This window comes from Pollachius pollachius (genome assembly GCF_949987615.1).
Source record: "Pollachius pollachius genome assembly, chromosome: 3".
Lineage (NCBI taxonomy): Eukaryota > Metazoa > Chordata > Actinopteri > Gadiformes > Gadidae > Pollachius > Pollachius pollachius.
Genome location: NC_136936.1, coordinates 48,755,884 through 48,768,733, shown reverse-complemented (window position 1 = coordinate 48,768,733; position 12,850 = coordinate 48,755,884). Strand labels below are relative to the sequence as shown.

The 12,850-nt window shown below is 52.6% G+C and overlaps 1 protein-coding gene across 1 annotated transcript in view; it reads right to left on the bottom strand.

Moving 5' to 3' along the window:
* The window catches only part of dync1i2a (dynein, cytoplasmic 1, intermediate chain 2a), a 23,116-nt gene that overhangs the window by 3,512 nt on the left and 6,754 nt on the right, over positions 1 to 12,850 (bottom strand). Inside the window, 6 exon segments of the mRNA XM_079732491.1 lie at positions 617 to 730; positions 1,513 to 1,659; positions 5,245 to 5,370; positions 6,951 to 7,050; positions 7,627 to 7,789; positions 7,867 to 7,956. Of these exon segments, the coding sequence (XP_079588617.1) occupies positions 617 to 730; positions 1,513 to 1,659; positions 5,245 to 5,370; positions 6,951 to 7,050; positions 7,627 to 7,789; positions 7,867 to 7,956 (740 nt within the window).

Genomic DNA, 12,850 nt, shown 5'->3' with positions numbered 1-12,850 from the left:
CCTGCAGACCGGGGAGAGACGCGCTGAGGACGGGAGAACGGCCACGCCGCCAGGACGCACGCCGCGGCCAGGCACCGAGGCGCGACGCAGTTTGGGAACGCGTCGTCCGATTGCTGGGCCGTTGCGTTGTGCGGCGCGCTCCGACACCGATGCAAGGATCGGAAATTCCTCCAATACTGGTACTGATCGGGTATCGTACCGACACGCCTGAGCGCCGGTCGATACCGTCACGTGAAAAGCTAATTCAGTACACAGGCAGAGATCGTCCCAAGCAGGTGCGGTGCTCTGCCGCGTTCTTCAGCGGTCGGAGGTGGAACGATGGAGTGGAAAACGCGTCATCTCCGACCTACGTGCGTTCGAGCTATTACGAGCTATTGTTATGAAGTTCTCTCGTGCATGACAAACAGCCGTGAGGGCAGGGATGCAGCAGGATGTGCACCATAGGCGTTTCCTGTTCACACTTTTGCACATGCTGCAATCAATATTCAACTATTTTTCATCATGAAATTGTCACAGAACTAAGAGGTTGGAAGTGGGATTGGGAAGAGATTCCGACCGCTGACAGCACACGGGGGTGGGGGGGATGGAGGAGGCTAGGAGCTCATAGCGGGGTTACCTGGGGCTGTGAGAGCATGTCCAGGCTCCAGGAACACATCTTTCCGTCCGTGGAGATGCTGATCAGGTTGTGGGCGTTCTGGGTGCCCACCACGTTCACGCAGTACACTGGGTGCTGTGGGGGGGGGGGGGGGGGGGGAGAGAGAGGGGGGAGAGTGGAGAGAGAGGGGGGAGAGAGAGTGTGGGGGGGGGGGGGGAAGAGGGGAGACCGAGTGGGAGACCGAGGGGGAGGGAAAAAGTCTTAAACATGGCTTAAGACAAACCAACGCAGCATCTGTGTGTCACCATAGCGTAGTTGTGTGTATACGTGTGTGTGTTTTCCTGGGTGTCACGATGTGTGCGCGGGTCACCATACCATGTGTGTGTGTTTGTGTGTGGCCGTACAATGTGTGTGTGTGTGTGTGTGTCGCCGTACCATGTATGTGTGTTCGTATGTGTGCGTGTTCTAGTGTATGTGTGTGCGTGTCACCGTACATTGTGTGCGTGTTCTAGTGTGTGCGTGTCACCGTACCGTGTGTGCGTGTTCTAGTGTGTGTGTGTCACCGTACCTTGTGTGTGTGTTCTAGTGTGTGCGTGTCACCATACCTTGTGTGTGTGTTCTAGTGTGTGCGTGTCACCGTACCGCGTGTGCGTGTTCTAGTGTGTGCGTGTCAGCGTACCTTGTGTGCGTGTTCTAGTGTGTGCGTGTTCTAGTGTATGTGTGTCAGCGTACCGTGTGTGCGTGTTCATGTGTGTGCGTGTCAGCGTACCGCGTGTGCGTGTTCTAGTGTGTGCGTGTCAGCGTACCGCGTGTGCGTGTTCTAGTGTATGCGTGTCAGCGTACCGTGTGTGCGTGTTCATGTGTGTGTGTGTCAGCGTACCGCGTGTGCGTGTTCTAGTGTGTGCGTGTCAGCGTACCGTGTGCGCGGCAGCTGACAGGGGGGTCCGCTGCACGGGGGTCCTCTTGTTGCTCCGGTTGTCCCAGAGAACGATCTGTCCCGAGTAGGTTCCTCCCACCACCACGTTGGGGTGGAACTTGGCGTACGCCGCTGACATCACCGCAGACTGGGGGACGGAAACACACGACACCCGATGCATGAAGAACGCGGCGGGGGGAGGGCATATCGACCAGAGGGGGGGCGCCCTGTGGGGTACAGCGGGCTGGAACCCCCCCATTATAACACCGACACGGAACCCCAGTCTGGTAACACCGGAGCTGGGCGGCTCTTATCCACACGCTACGAGCAGCGAGGCACGACGCTGCATCAGAAGGAAACGCCCGCGCTCTGAAGGGAACGGCCCGTCTGTTTGCATTCTGTTATAACGATCTAGAGGCGGTGGTGGTGGTGGTGGTGGTGGTGGTGGTGGTGGTGGGGGTGGTGTTAGTGGTGATGGTGGGGAGGGCGATGGGGGTGGTGGTGTTGGGGGGGAGGGTGGTCCTAGGGGTGATGGGAATAGTGATTAGGGCTGGGTATCGCGGCCAATTTCCTAAATCGATTTGATTTCGATTCATAAGGTTCTGATTCGATTAATCACGATTCGATCTGCTCCTCAATAATGAAAATGTCTCAACTGTGTTAAAAAATGCAAATGTACTTTATATTTTCTCTTAACCTTAAACAACAGGTTTTAAGTGCAAACATGTCAATTGGACAGTTTATACTTGAGCTGTAAACAAAACCGTCTCAAGTCTCAAAAGTGCAATTTTAAAATTTGAAAGGAATTGCAAGTGAAAGTGTACTTGAAGTACAACATTACATCACTGCAAATTGCATTAAGGCATTGTTTATTAAAGTGCAAAAATAATAATGGTAACAAAAAAAATTTAAAAGATAAAAAATGAATAAATTGATCTCATGCCCTATGAATCGATATCACAAAATTTAAATGAAATCGATCCAAAACCGATGAAATCGATTATTTTACCCAGCCCTAATAGTGATGGTGGGTGGGGCAGGAGGAGGTGGTGGTGGTGGGGGTACTAGTGTTGGTGGGGGGGGGAGGGTGGTGCTAGGGGTGATCAGGGTGGTGGTGAGGGTGGTGGAGTTTTTCTTCCATGACTCATGGCTCAGTGTGGCCCACCTGAGAAGCTGGTTCCCAGCATGCAGCCAGTACAGAGTGGGTTCAGCTCCAGCAGCCTCCTCATGACGTGTCTCTCGCCCCGTGTCTCTCGCCCCGTGTCCCTCGCCCCGTGTCTCTCGCCCCGTGTCTCTCGCCCCGTGTCTCTCGCCCCGTGTCTCTCGCCCCGTGTCTCTCGCCCCGTGTCTCTCGCCCCGTGTCCCTCGCCCTGTGTCTCTCGCCCCGTGTCTCTCGCCCCGTGTTTCTTGCCCCGTGTCCCTCTCTCCGTGTCTCTCGCCCCGTGTCTCTCGCCCCGTGTCTCTCGCCCCGTGTCCCTCGCCCCGTGTCTCTCGCCCCGTGTCTCTCTCTCAGTGTCTCTCGCCCCGTGACTCTCGCCCCGTGTCTCTCGCCCCGTGTCTCTCGCCCGTGTCTCTCTCTCCGTGTCTCTCGCCCCGTGTCTCTCGCCCCGTGTCTCTCGCCCCGTGTCTCTCTCTCCGTGTCTCTCGCCCCGTGTCTCTCTCTCCGTGTCTCTCGCCCCGCGTCTCTCGCCCCGTGTCCCTCGCCCCGTGTCCCTCGCCCCGTGTCTCTCGCCCCGTGTCTCTCGCCCCGTGTCTCTCGGGTTAGGGTTAGGGTTAGTTGTCCTCCTGGGTCATCAAGCTTTCCCAACCACAAGCTATTCTTCCCAACCACAGCAGTCCCGTCTCTCCCCAAAAACAATGAGGAAAACCGGGGCTGGAGTTATAAGACATTTGTTATTGTTATAGGACTACGTAAGGACTCTGTTAGAAGACTCCGTCATACAGTAATAGGATAGTGTTATAGGACTATGTTAGAAGACTGTTATACAGTAATAGGATAGTGTTATAGGACAATGTTAGAAGACTGTCATACAGTGATAGGATAGTGTTATAGGACTATGTTAGAAGACTCTGTCATACAGTAATAGGATAGTGTTATAGGACTACGTTAGAAGACTGTTATACAGTAATAGGATAGTGTTATAGGACTATGTTAGAAGACTCTGTCATACAGTAATAGGATAGTGTTATAGGACTACGTTAGAAGACTGTTATACAGTAATAGGATAGTGTTATAGGACTGTTAGACAACCCTGTGATACAGTTATAGGACTATTTTAAAGGATTATGTTATACAGTTGTAGGACTCTGTTGTAGGAGTCTGTTATACAGTTATAGGGTTATGTTATAGGACTATGTTAAAGGATTATGTTATACAGTTGTAGGACTCTGTTGTAGGAGCCTGTTATACAGTTATAGGGTTATGTTATAGGACTATGTTAAAGGATTATGTTATACAGTTGTAGGACTCTGTTGTAGGAGTCTGTTATACAGTTATAGGGTTATGTTACAGGACTATGTTAAAGGATTAAGTTATACAGTTGTAGGACTCTGTTGTAGGAGTCTGTTATACAGTTATAGGGTTATGTTATAGGACTATGTTAAAGGATTATGTTATACAGTTGTAGGACTATGTTAAAGGATTATGTTCTACAGTTGTAGGACTCTGTTGTAGGAGTCTGTTATACAGTTATAGGGTTATGTTATAGGACTATGCTAAAGGATTATGTTATACAGTTGTAGGACTCTGTTAAAGGATTATGTTCTACAGTTGTAGGACTCTGTTGTAGGAGTCTGTTATACAGTTATAGGGTTATGTTATAGGACTATGTTAAAGGATTATGTTCTGTAGGACTCTGTCATAGGGCTAGGTTAGTCACTCAGTGAGGTAATGCCTTCACACTTCTGTTTGTGGACTTTTTTTGTTCTTTTTCATTCTGTTCCCCACGTCCACATCCGCCCTGCGAGGCGCCGACATGTGGTTCTACTCAACGTGTCCTGGTGTACCCCCCCCTCCAGCCCCCCGGGGCAGACCCAGCCAGCCCCCCACCTAACGAGGCCTGCCCCACCTCGCCCCTCCTCTGCTGGCTGAACACAGGGCCCTTGTCTGCAGCGTATGACGACGGGTCTGGTGCCGCTGAAGCCATCCTACCGAAGCCCTGTCGAGATCCCCCTACACCCCCTCCCACAGCACCCTCCGGGGGTCTTCCACCAGTGGCTGAAGCCCAGAACACACGATCGCACAAATCTCTGTTCCTATTGGTGGCACGATACAAAACAGAGCTCCCGACGCACTCCTGTGCCGCGGGCCCAACAAACGCTGGTCGGATGAGGTAAGACACTCGACTCAAGCGGATTCCAGGCTGGTGACCTCATGGAGAAGGACTCCAGGAGACGGGAGGGCAGCGGAGGTGACAAGCGTTATGGGGGGGAGGAGGTGTTGGAGACACTGCACGTGGTTCTCTGGAGGTCGCCCCCTAGTGGCAGGAGGGGGGGCAACAGAGAGGAGAGGGGGGGAACAGAGAGGAGACAGGGGAGAGGACAAAGAACAGAGAGAAGAGAAGAGAGAACAGGGAGGGGAGAACATAGAGGAGAGCAGAGGGGAGAGCAGAGGGGAGAGCAGAGGGGAGAACAGAGGGGGGGAACAGCGGGGAGAACAGAGGGGAGAGGAGAACAGAGAGGAGAGAGCACAGAGCAAAGGGGAGAGGAGAACAGGGAGGTGCGTGGAACCGACCTGGCAGTGGAACACGTACTCGGGCGTGTTCTTCTTGTACTTCATGTTCCACACCAGCGCCACGCCGTCCGGCTCGTGGGGCGCTTCCTCGTTGTTGTTGTACGACGCCAGCAGCAGCTCTGGGTACTGGACACACACACACACACACACACACACACACACACACACACACAATTAATTTGATGAGGAATGCACACACGCACAGTTTAATGCGATGAGGATCCGCACACACACACACACACACACTGCCACTCTGCAGAAGAAGCACGTCACCCCCCCCCCCCCCCCCCCCCCCCCCGGCAAACCACCACCCCCTCCTACTTCCTCCCGGAGATTTATGTTCCGTCAGACCCTACAGAGCGATCGGCTCCCAAAACATTTGTTTAAATCCCATCTGCGTTTACTCCGCGATAACTTCCCTCGGAGCCACACGGAGAGCAGTTCTTTAGGAGTGCTTGTGGAGGCACCGGGGGGGTGGAGGGGGGCGAAGGGCTTCAGACGGCGGGGGTACAACAACCTCATAAAGGCGAAGCCCTCGGTGCGTGCGTACGTGCGTGTGTGTGTGTATATGCGTGTGTGTTAGTATGTCTGTGTGTGTGTATATGCGTGTGTTAGTGTGTCTGTGTGTGTGTATATGCGTGTGTGTATATGCGTGTGTGTGTTAGTGTGTGTGTGTGTGTATATGCATGTGTGTGTGTGTGTGTGTGTGTGTTAGTGTGTCTGTGTGTGTGTATATATGCCTGTGTGTGTGTGTTATATATGCGTGTGTGTGTGCGTGTGTGTTAGTGTGTCTGTGTGTTTGTGTGTGTGTGTGTGTGTGTGTGTGTGTGTGTGTGTGTGTTAAGTGTGTCTGTGTGTGTGTTAAGTGTTTCTGTGTGTGTGTATGTATATATGCGTGTGTGTGTGTGTGTGTGTGTGTGTGTGTGTGTGTGTGTGTTAAGTGTGTGTGTTAAGTGTGTGTGTGTTAAGTGTGTGTGTATGTATGCGTGTGTGTTGATGAATACATAAAGCAGCAGTGGCCGGAGGGAGGGCAGAAGTAGCTCTAGAGTCAGGGCACCCTCTATAGAAAACACAACCGGCCAGATGTAAACTAGCCCTAACGCCTGCTGCCTCTCTCACAGCTCAGACCCCGGTACGGCCTACGTGGGAGGGCCTGTGGGCGACCCTGTGGCTGCCGGGCCGGGGACCCCGTGTTATGTCACTGTCACAAGCGGTCGGGGGCCGCCGTGTTAAATGAACACGGATGCAGGAGGAAACGGATCATTACGGCCCGGTGACTAAGTGACTAAGTTATGCGTGACATAAGTTAGCGTCCCCCGGAGACCAGGGGCCGAGAGCCGATAGCGTCACAGCCTGGGCCGTGTAATCATATAGAATAACTGCCCCCCCCCCCCCCCCCCCCCCCGACAGCCAATCGGAGAGCCGGGGCTGTGCCGCGCTGTTGGCACGGCTGCTGGGTCGACGTGGGGCTAAGCTACGGAGACAGGCTAACGTTTGTGTACCGACATCGTGATTGTAAAAATGGATATAAATATTACAATCTACAGACATGACTAGGCGGACAATGTAGAGAGGTGTGTGTGTGTGTGTGTGTGTGTGTGTGTGTGTGTGTGTGTGTGTGTGTGTGTGTGTGTGTGTGTGTGTGTGTGTGTGTGTGTGTGTGTGTGTGTGTGTGTGTGTGTGTGTGTGTGTGTGTGTGCGCTCACCTGAGAGGACCAGTCCAGACAGGTGACCACGCGGTGTTTGGACCAGCTTTCGTCCATGAACTGCCTGTTCAGGGACAGCTTTGCTCCAGCCTGGATTTCCCTGAAAGGAGTAGAAAAACACAAAAAATAATACATGTAAATAAAACCCTAAAGCACTTTTTCAGTTGAAAACAAAGCCATTTGGGTCTCACAAAGTGTTTATTACCTAAACTGTTTAATTTGGTAATTAGTGGGGGATACAAGAGGTCTGCCTCACCCTCTAAAAAACGCTTTTTTCCAGAATAGTAGTTCTCAATTGGCCCCACCCTCTATCAGGAGCGAGGGTGACGTTGGTTCTGTAAACATTTGACCACACGCCTCACACTTGCTCAGACGGAACACAATGTTTAAAATGGTTCTAGAACCTTGACCGAAACCTGAAGGCGGCGTGACCCTTAAGCAAATATTAAAGGGTAAATTATTATTTATATTTATTATTATTTATTATAATTGAATACAAATGTAGCTTTAAGAAGTTTTGATCCCAAAGGGATTTGTGTACTGATTCAGATACACGTCGTTAAGGGGCCAGATAGTATGGAGGCCTACAGAACGGGCACAGACATCGGGGTATCGAACGTGGTGCCTTCAGCCCCGCGAGCCCAACCCTCTGCCCGCTGAACCCTTCGGCCCTTACCCCTCCTTCTCCTCCAGGGTGCGGCCGCTGTAGTCGAAGAACACGTCCACGTGCTCCGACAGAGCCCTCTCCACGATGCGAGTGCTGTGGTCGAAGAAGGTCATGAACTCCTCCGAGTGGAGGATCTGCTGTTTCTCCTCCTCCGTCAGCTCGTGGGTTAACACTGGGGAGGGGCGGTCAGGCAGTCAGTCACAGACAGACGGACAAATGAACAAGGTTTTTGAGGGAGCGAGAGCGTACCTTCGTCTTCCTCCTGCTGGTCGTTCTTCTCCGTCTGGGTCTCAATTGCTGGTTGGACTGGAGCCACTTCTTCCTCTTCCTCTTCCTCAGCTAGAAAGTAAATAAAGGGTCCTGTTAATCGACCTATAAAGCGAGGAGGCCGTGTGTGTGTTTGCGTATATATGAAGGCCCTTTGCATATCTCTAGGACCGTTGGTCTGATCCACTCCTCACTTGGCGTGTGTAATGCTAAGGGGCAGGGAAAGTGCGGAGTGGGAGATTGTTTGGATGAGCGTTTTTTGTTTGGCTGAGCGGTTCTCGAGAAAGCAGCCACACAGGCCAAGCCATCATCCCGTTTCCGAACAGGCCCGGTTTTGACCGGGCACGGCACTTATAACTTAAATCGTGAGCAGGAAACTTGCCTCCAGACCAGCCTCCACAAGAAAACACAAAAAGAAAAATTTCTGATCGAATCGACGGTTCCATTTTAGGAGTAAATCCTAAATAACGGGTGGAGTAAAAATCACACAGGAAAAAGAAAAAGGGTGTGATCGCTTTCTGCGACGGGTCGATTTAACGGTCGATACTCTTGTGTGTGGACCGGACTGTATAGATGTTTCACTTCTTTGAGTCATTCAGACGACGTTGAAAGCCATTCTTCTCCGGCTCGTCGTCTTCTTCCCTCACCTGGCGATTACGGCTGTGGGCTCATTCTTCTATCTCTGCCTTAACATTTGTTTGGATTTTCCCAACACAATGTTGGCTTTCAGAAAGAATCCGCTCCTCTATAGCCGACTGGGTTTGTCATTGGGGGCGAAACAGCGGGTGGCAACTAGTTACAGAGACTCACGCCCCCGCCCTCCCCCCCAACCTCTCTCTCTTTACTCTCTTAATGAGCGCCCTGCCTTTCAGCATTCAGACAGCGCAGGTTGTCAGTGTAGCCATCTCCTGCGTGTCCCAGTAACAAGTTGCCCCCCCCGATCCAGGGACCCAGGCCAAGAGGGCAAACGGGGGCAGAGGGGATCCTGAGGAGCACCTGCACCAAGACCCCCCCCCCCGGGCACCAGCCCATCCCCGGGTCGGCCCGTCCAGCTGACTGCAAGGTGGCAGCGCTTTTCCCAGCAGATGGCTGTGTGTGTGTGTGTGTGTGTGTGTGTGTGTGTGTGTGTGTGTGTGTGTGTGTGTGTGTGTGTGTGTGTGTGTGTGTGTGTGTGTGTGTGTGTGTGTGTGTGTGTGTGTGTCTATCTGAATGCATGCACGCATGTGTGTGCGTCTATGTGTGTTTGTATGTGTGTGTGCGTGTATGTGTTTACATGTGTGAGTGTACGTGTATCTATATATACGTGTGTTTGTATGTGTGTGTGTGTGCGAGTGCATGTGTGTATACATGTCTCAGGACGTGTACACATGTGTGTTTGCATACGTACGTGCGTGTATGTGTATACATGTGCGTGCGAGAATGCGCGTGCGTGCGAGAATGCGCGTGTGTGACAATGCGCGTGTAAACGCCTGTGTGTGTGTGTGTGTGTGTGTGTGTGTGTGTGTGTGTGTGTGTGTGTGTGTGTGTGTGTGTGTGTGTGTGTGTGTGATTGTCTTAGCGCCCCTAGGAGGTGTTACCAGGATGGTACTGAGGCTTTCTGCCTGGCCGCCCCCAAGACAAGCTTCCCCGCGAACAACAAGGCAGGCCCCTGCAATTACCGTCAGCACGGGGGGTCCGACCGGCCGCTATTCAGCCTCAGAGAACCCACCAGAAAATACAGCTTGTGCGCCGGCCAGCTGGCTAACTGCAGCCGCGCGGCTGAAAGCTCGGAATAATACGCTTTACAGAGCGGCGGGGGGGGGGGGGGGGCGGGGCTATAAATAGCCTTATAGGACAATTTCGACGTATAGCGTCGGAGAAAGGCGAAAAAAACCAGAATCGAATAAACGGAGAAATGCGGTTTTGTCGGCGGTGGGGAGAGTGTTATGGTTAATTTATGGGGACGGGGACGGCGCGCGCATTCAAGCACTCTCTTTCCCCCAGATAATCTAAATGATAATGTCATCCGTCACTTTATCCATAAAGTGATTTTTTTTCTTTTTGCTCTCTACTGCTCCACCCTCTCTGATGGAGTTTCTCGGGGGTGGGGGTTGGTAACGGCGCGGCGGTTCACTCTGATGAGTTTACAGAATTGCGTTGATGACACGAGCCGTTGGGACGTACAGCTATACACGGCCGTGCCAACGGGGGAAGGTTAAAATCTTTCCTTTCAAGGGCCTCAATCAGGCTTAAAGGAAAACAGTAATCACTGTCTTTCAGCGAGTCCCGGACGCTCTCGACAGCCGCGTCCCAGCCAGGCAGCCAGAGCAATCAACCTGCCAGGCATTAGCAGCGGATAGACAATCTGAAAATAAAGGGTATAATGCACCTGCCAGGCGAAATGTCCATTTGGAGAAAAGCTAGTGATCCAGGTGACCCTGCTGGGGCTGTGGGGTTACCAGCACATGGGGGGGGTGGGCAGTGGAGGGAGGAAGAGGGGGGCTTGCTGTGGGGAGGAAATTTAACAGAATTCACCCGGATCACTGATGTCCTATACGCTGACACTGCCTCTCAAAGCATGCCCAATTATGGCTTTGGTACCACTTAAGATGTAAAAGCTTTTTTGGGGATGGAGGGGGGATGGGGGGGGAACCAGGGGTGCAGGCGGTGTAATCGCTGGTCTTTGTTAATGGACAATATATTAAACGCAAACCCGGGCGTGCGTCCGGTTGATGTTTAAGCTCAGAAACCAGATGACCTTTGGTCCTCGTTGCAGGTGGAACGGACAGAACAACAGAGCGCTGAGACGAGGCCGCGGGCCAATGCTAAACGCCGCGCTGAGCCGCTGACACCCACTGCCGCTGCGGTACAAACAGCCAGCTTAACCGCCCCGCTGAACACCTTCTTCCTCCTCATGAAGCCCCCCGGGACCACCAACACAAAGACACGCACTCCCAGTGCACAACATGGCCCGTGCCACACAATAGTGTAGCTGTAGCATAAGACAAAAGGTGTAGCGGTAGCCAAATGTGTAGCGGTTAGCATAACATGCACAAACATATAATGACGCGCAGGCTTTAAATACAAAAAAATATTGTCGCTCAGAATCTGAAAATGATTGAACAAAGCAAGGGATTATAAAAAATACAGAGCAGTGCAAAAAAGAGACAGGGGAGACATTTTTGTCCAAATTGATATGTTGAGCTACACGAAAGCGCCGAAACAATGGATATTTAACAACTCTGATCATCCCGTGCGGAAAAAAAGGTGTCCGGAAAAAAAAAGGCTCAGCGCGTGGTGCTTCAAACGAGGAGGCCATTAGGGCCCGTTTGTGATTGAAAGTTTTGACCTGCCTCTGAATCCTGAGTGATTAAAACAATCAAATTTAATTAAATTTTAAATTTACTCAAACGCTCCCGCGTACACTCGTGCTTCTGACAAGGCCTTTTAAAAAGCGCCAGGCGGCACACAGAGCACTCGATGCACGCAGCCCACCCTCCGAGCCCTCGCGCCGATATCTTTCCTCATAATTACAGCCTCTTGTTTAAGAGGGCTCACCGATGCCTCGGCGCGACCGACGGGGAAAACGCGCGCCGCATACTTCAGAGCCGGGTTCCAACGCGGAATCGCTTCTTTTTACCCTCAACGCAAAACAAAGGGAATACAGCGACGGGGAATCAATACTGAGAAAATAATCACAGGCCTGTAGTCAGCCAGGGGAATCTAGTCTGTTTTCCTCTGGGGTATGTTATAGTCAGTGAAAAAGTAAATAATTAAAGTAGGGATTGCAGGCAGATTGCACTGTACGTCACTGCAAAAACAATACTACAATAACATGCAATAACCCACTTCGGCGTCACCCTTCCCCCGAGCCCAGTGGTACAGTCCGGACCTGAGTCTGGCAATGTCATCGGCGGTGGCCACGCCCCTCTCGTGCGCCGCGGCGGCGGCGGCGGCTGCCCGCTGACCTCGAAGAGCGCGAGGGCGGCGGCGGCGGCACCTCCTCTTGACCACGCCGCGAAGCGCTAAATCAGAGCCCGGGCACCCGCGGCTCCCCGCACATCAAACACGCGCCCGCGGGGGGGGGGAAGGGGGTAAAGTACAGCGAAGGAGAGCTGGGTCGTTGGCGTTGGGTGGCGTTTGGAGGGTGGAGCACGGCGTCTCATCGAGTGGCGGGAGTGATGGCGTGAAAGGGAACAATGTCACTGAGTGTGTTTTGTTATGTGGCTGCTCGCTGAAGGGAGAAGACACGCGAGCCGAGGGAGTTGATGAAATGATTACAGAGCGGCGCAGAGAGAGGGGCGAGGGAGAGAGGGACCCGGGCAGTGCACAGGGCGGCACAATCCATCCTTGTTTAACACCGGGCGGGGGGTGGGGGGTGGGGTGACAATGGCCGCCCCGGTGGTTCCTCCCATGTGACTCCAGGTTGCCAGAGAGAAGGTGTAGACTGGGCCTGCAGCCGTCTGAGGCTCTGCTCCCCAGTCTCCCCATTACTCCCCACGCCCCCCCCGCTGGTCCCTGCAGGACCCTTCAACGGACCGACCCGTTTAGTTTCATTGGGATGGCGTGTGATGATAAAGAGGTGACTTTTGGCTGATAAATAAAGAGGAGCAAAACGTGAAGGACTACACAGCCAGAAAGATAAACACTGATCTTTCCACAGAGGGCTTGGGTCCAGAGCAAAAATGTTCTTTACAAGCAGCGTGATGATCTCCCCCTTTGATCAAGACCAGTCGAGACCTCTGTGTCGGATGACGTGCACTGATATTCCCTCCATCGTTTCCTCATGGTAACGACGGTACTCATAACTACTAGGGGTAACAGCTCAAGTAACAGCAACAGGCCTTGAGCACATGTCAACGGAAAGACCTTAACCTTCCCCCCGGCACTGCCAATAATAACAACAACAACAACAACCACAACAACCACCACCGCCGCTGCTGCTGCTGCTGCGTGTTTTACTGCACATGTGTTCCCCATGCCGTAG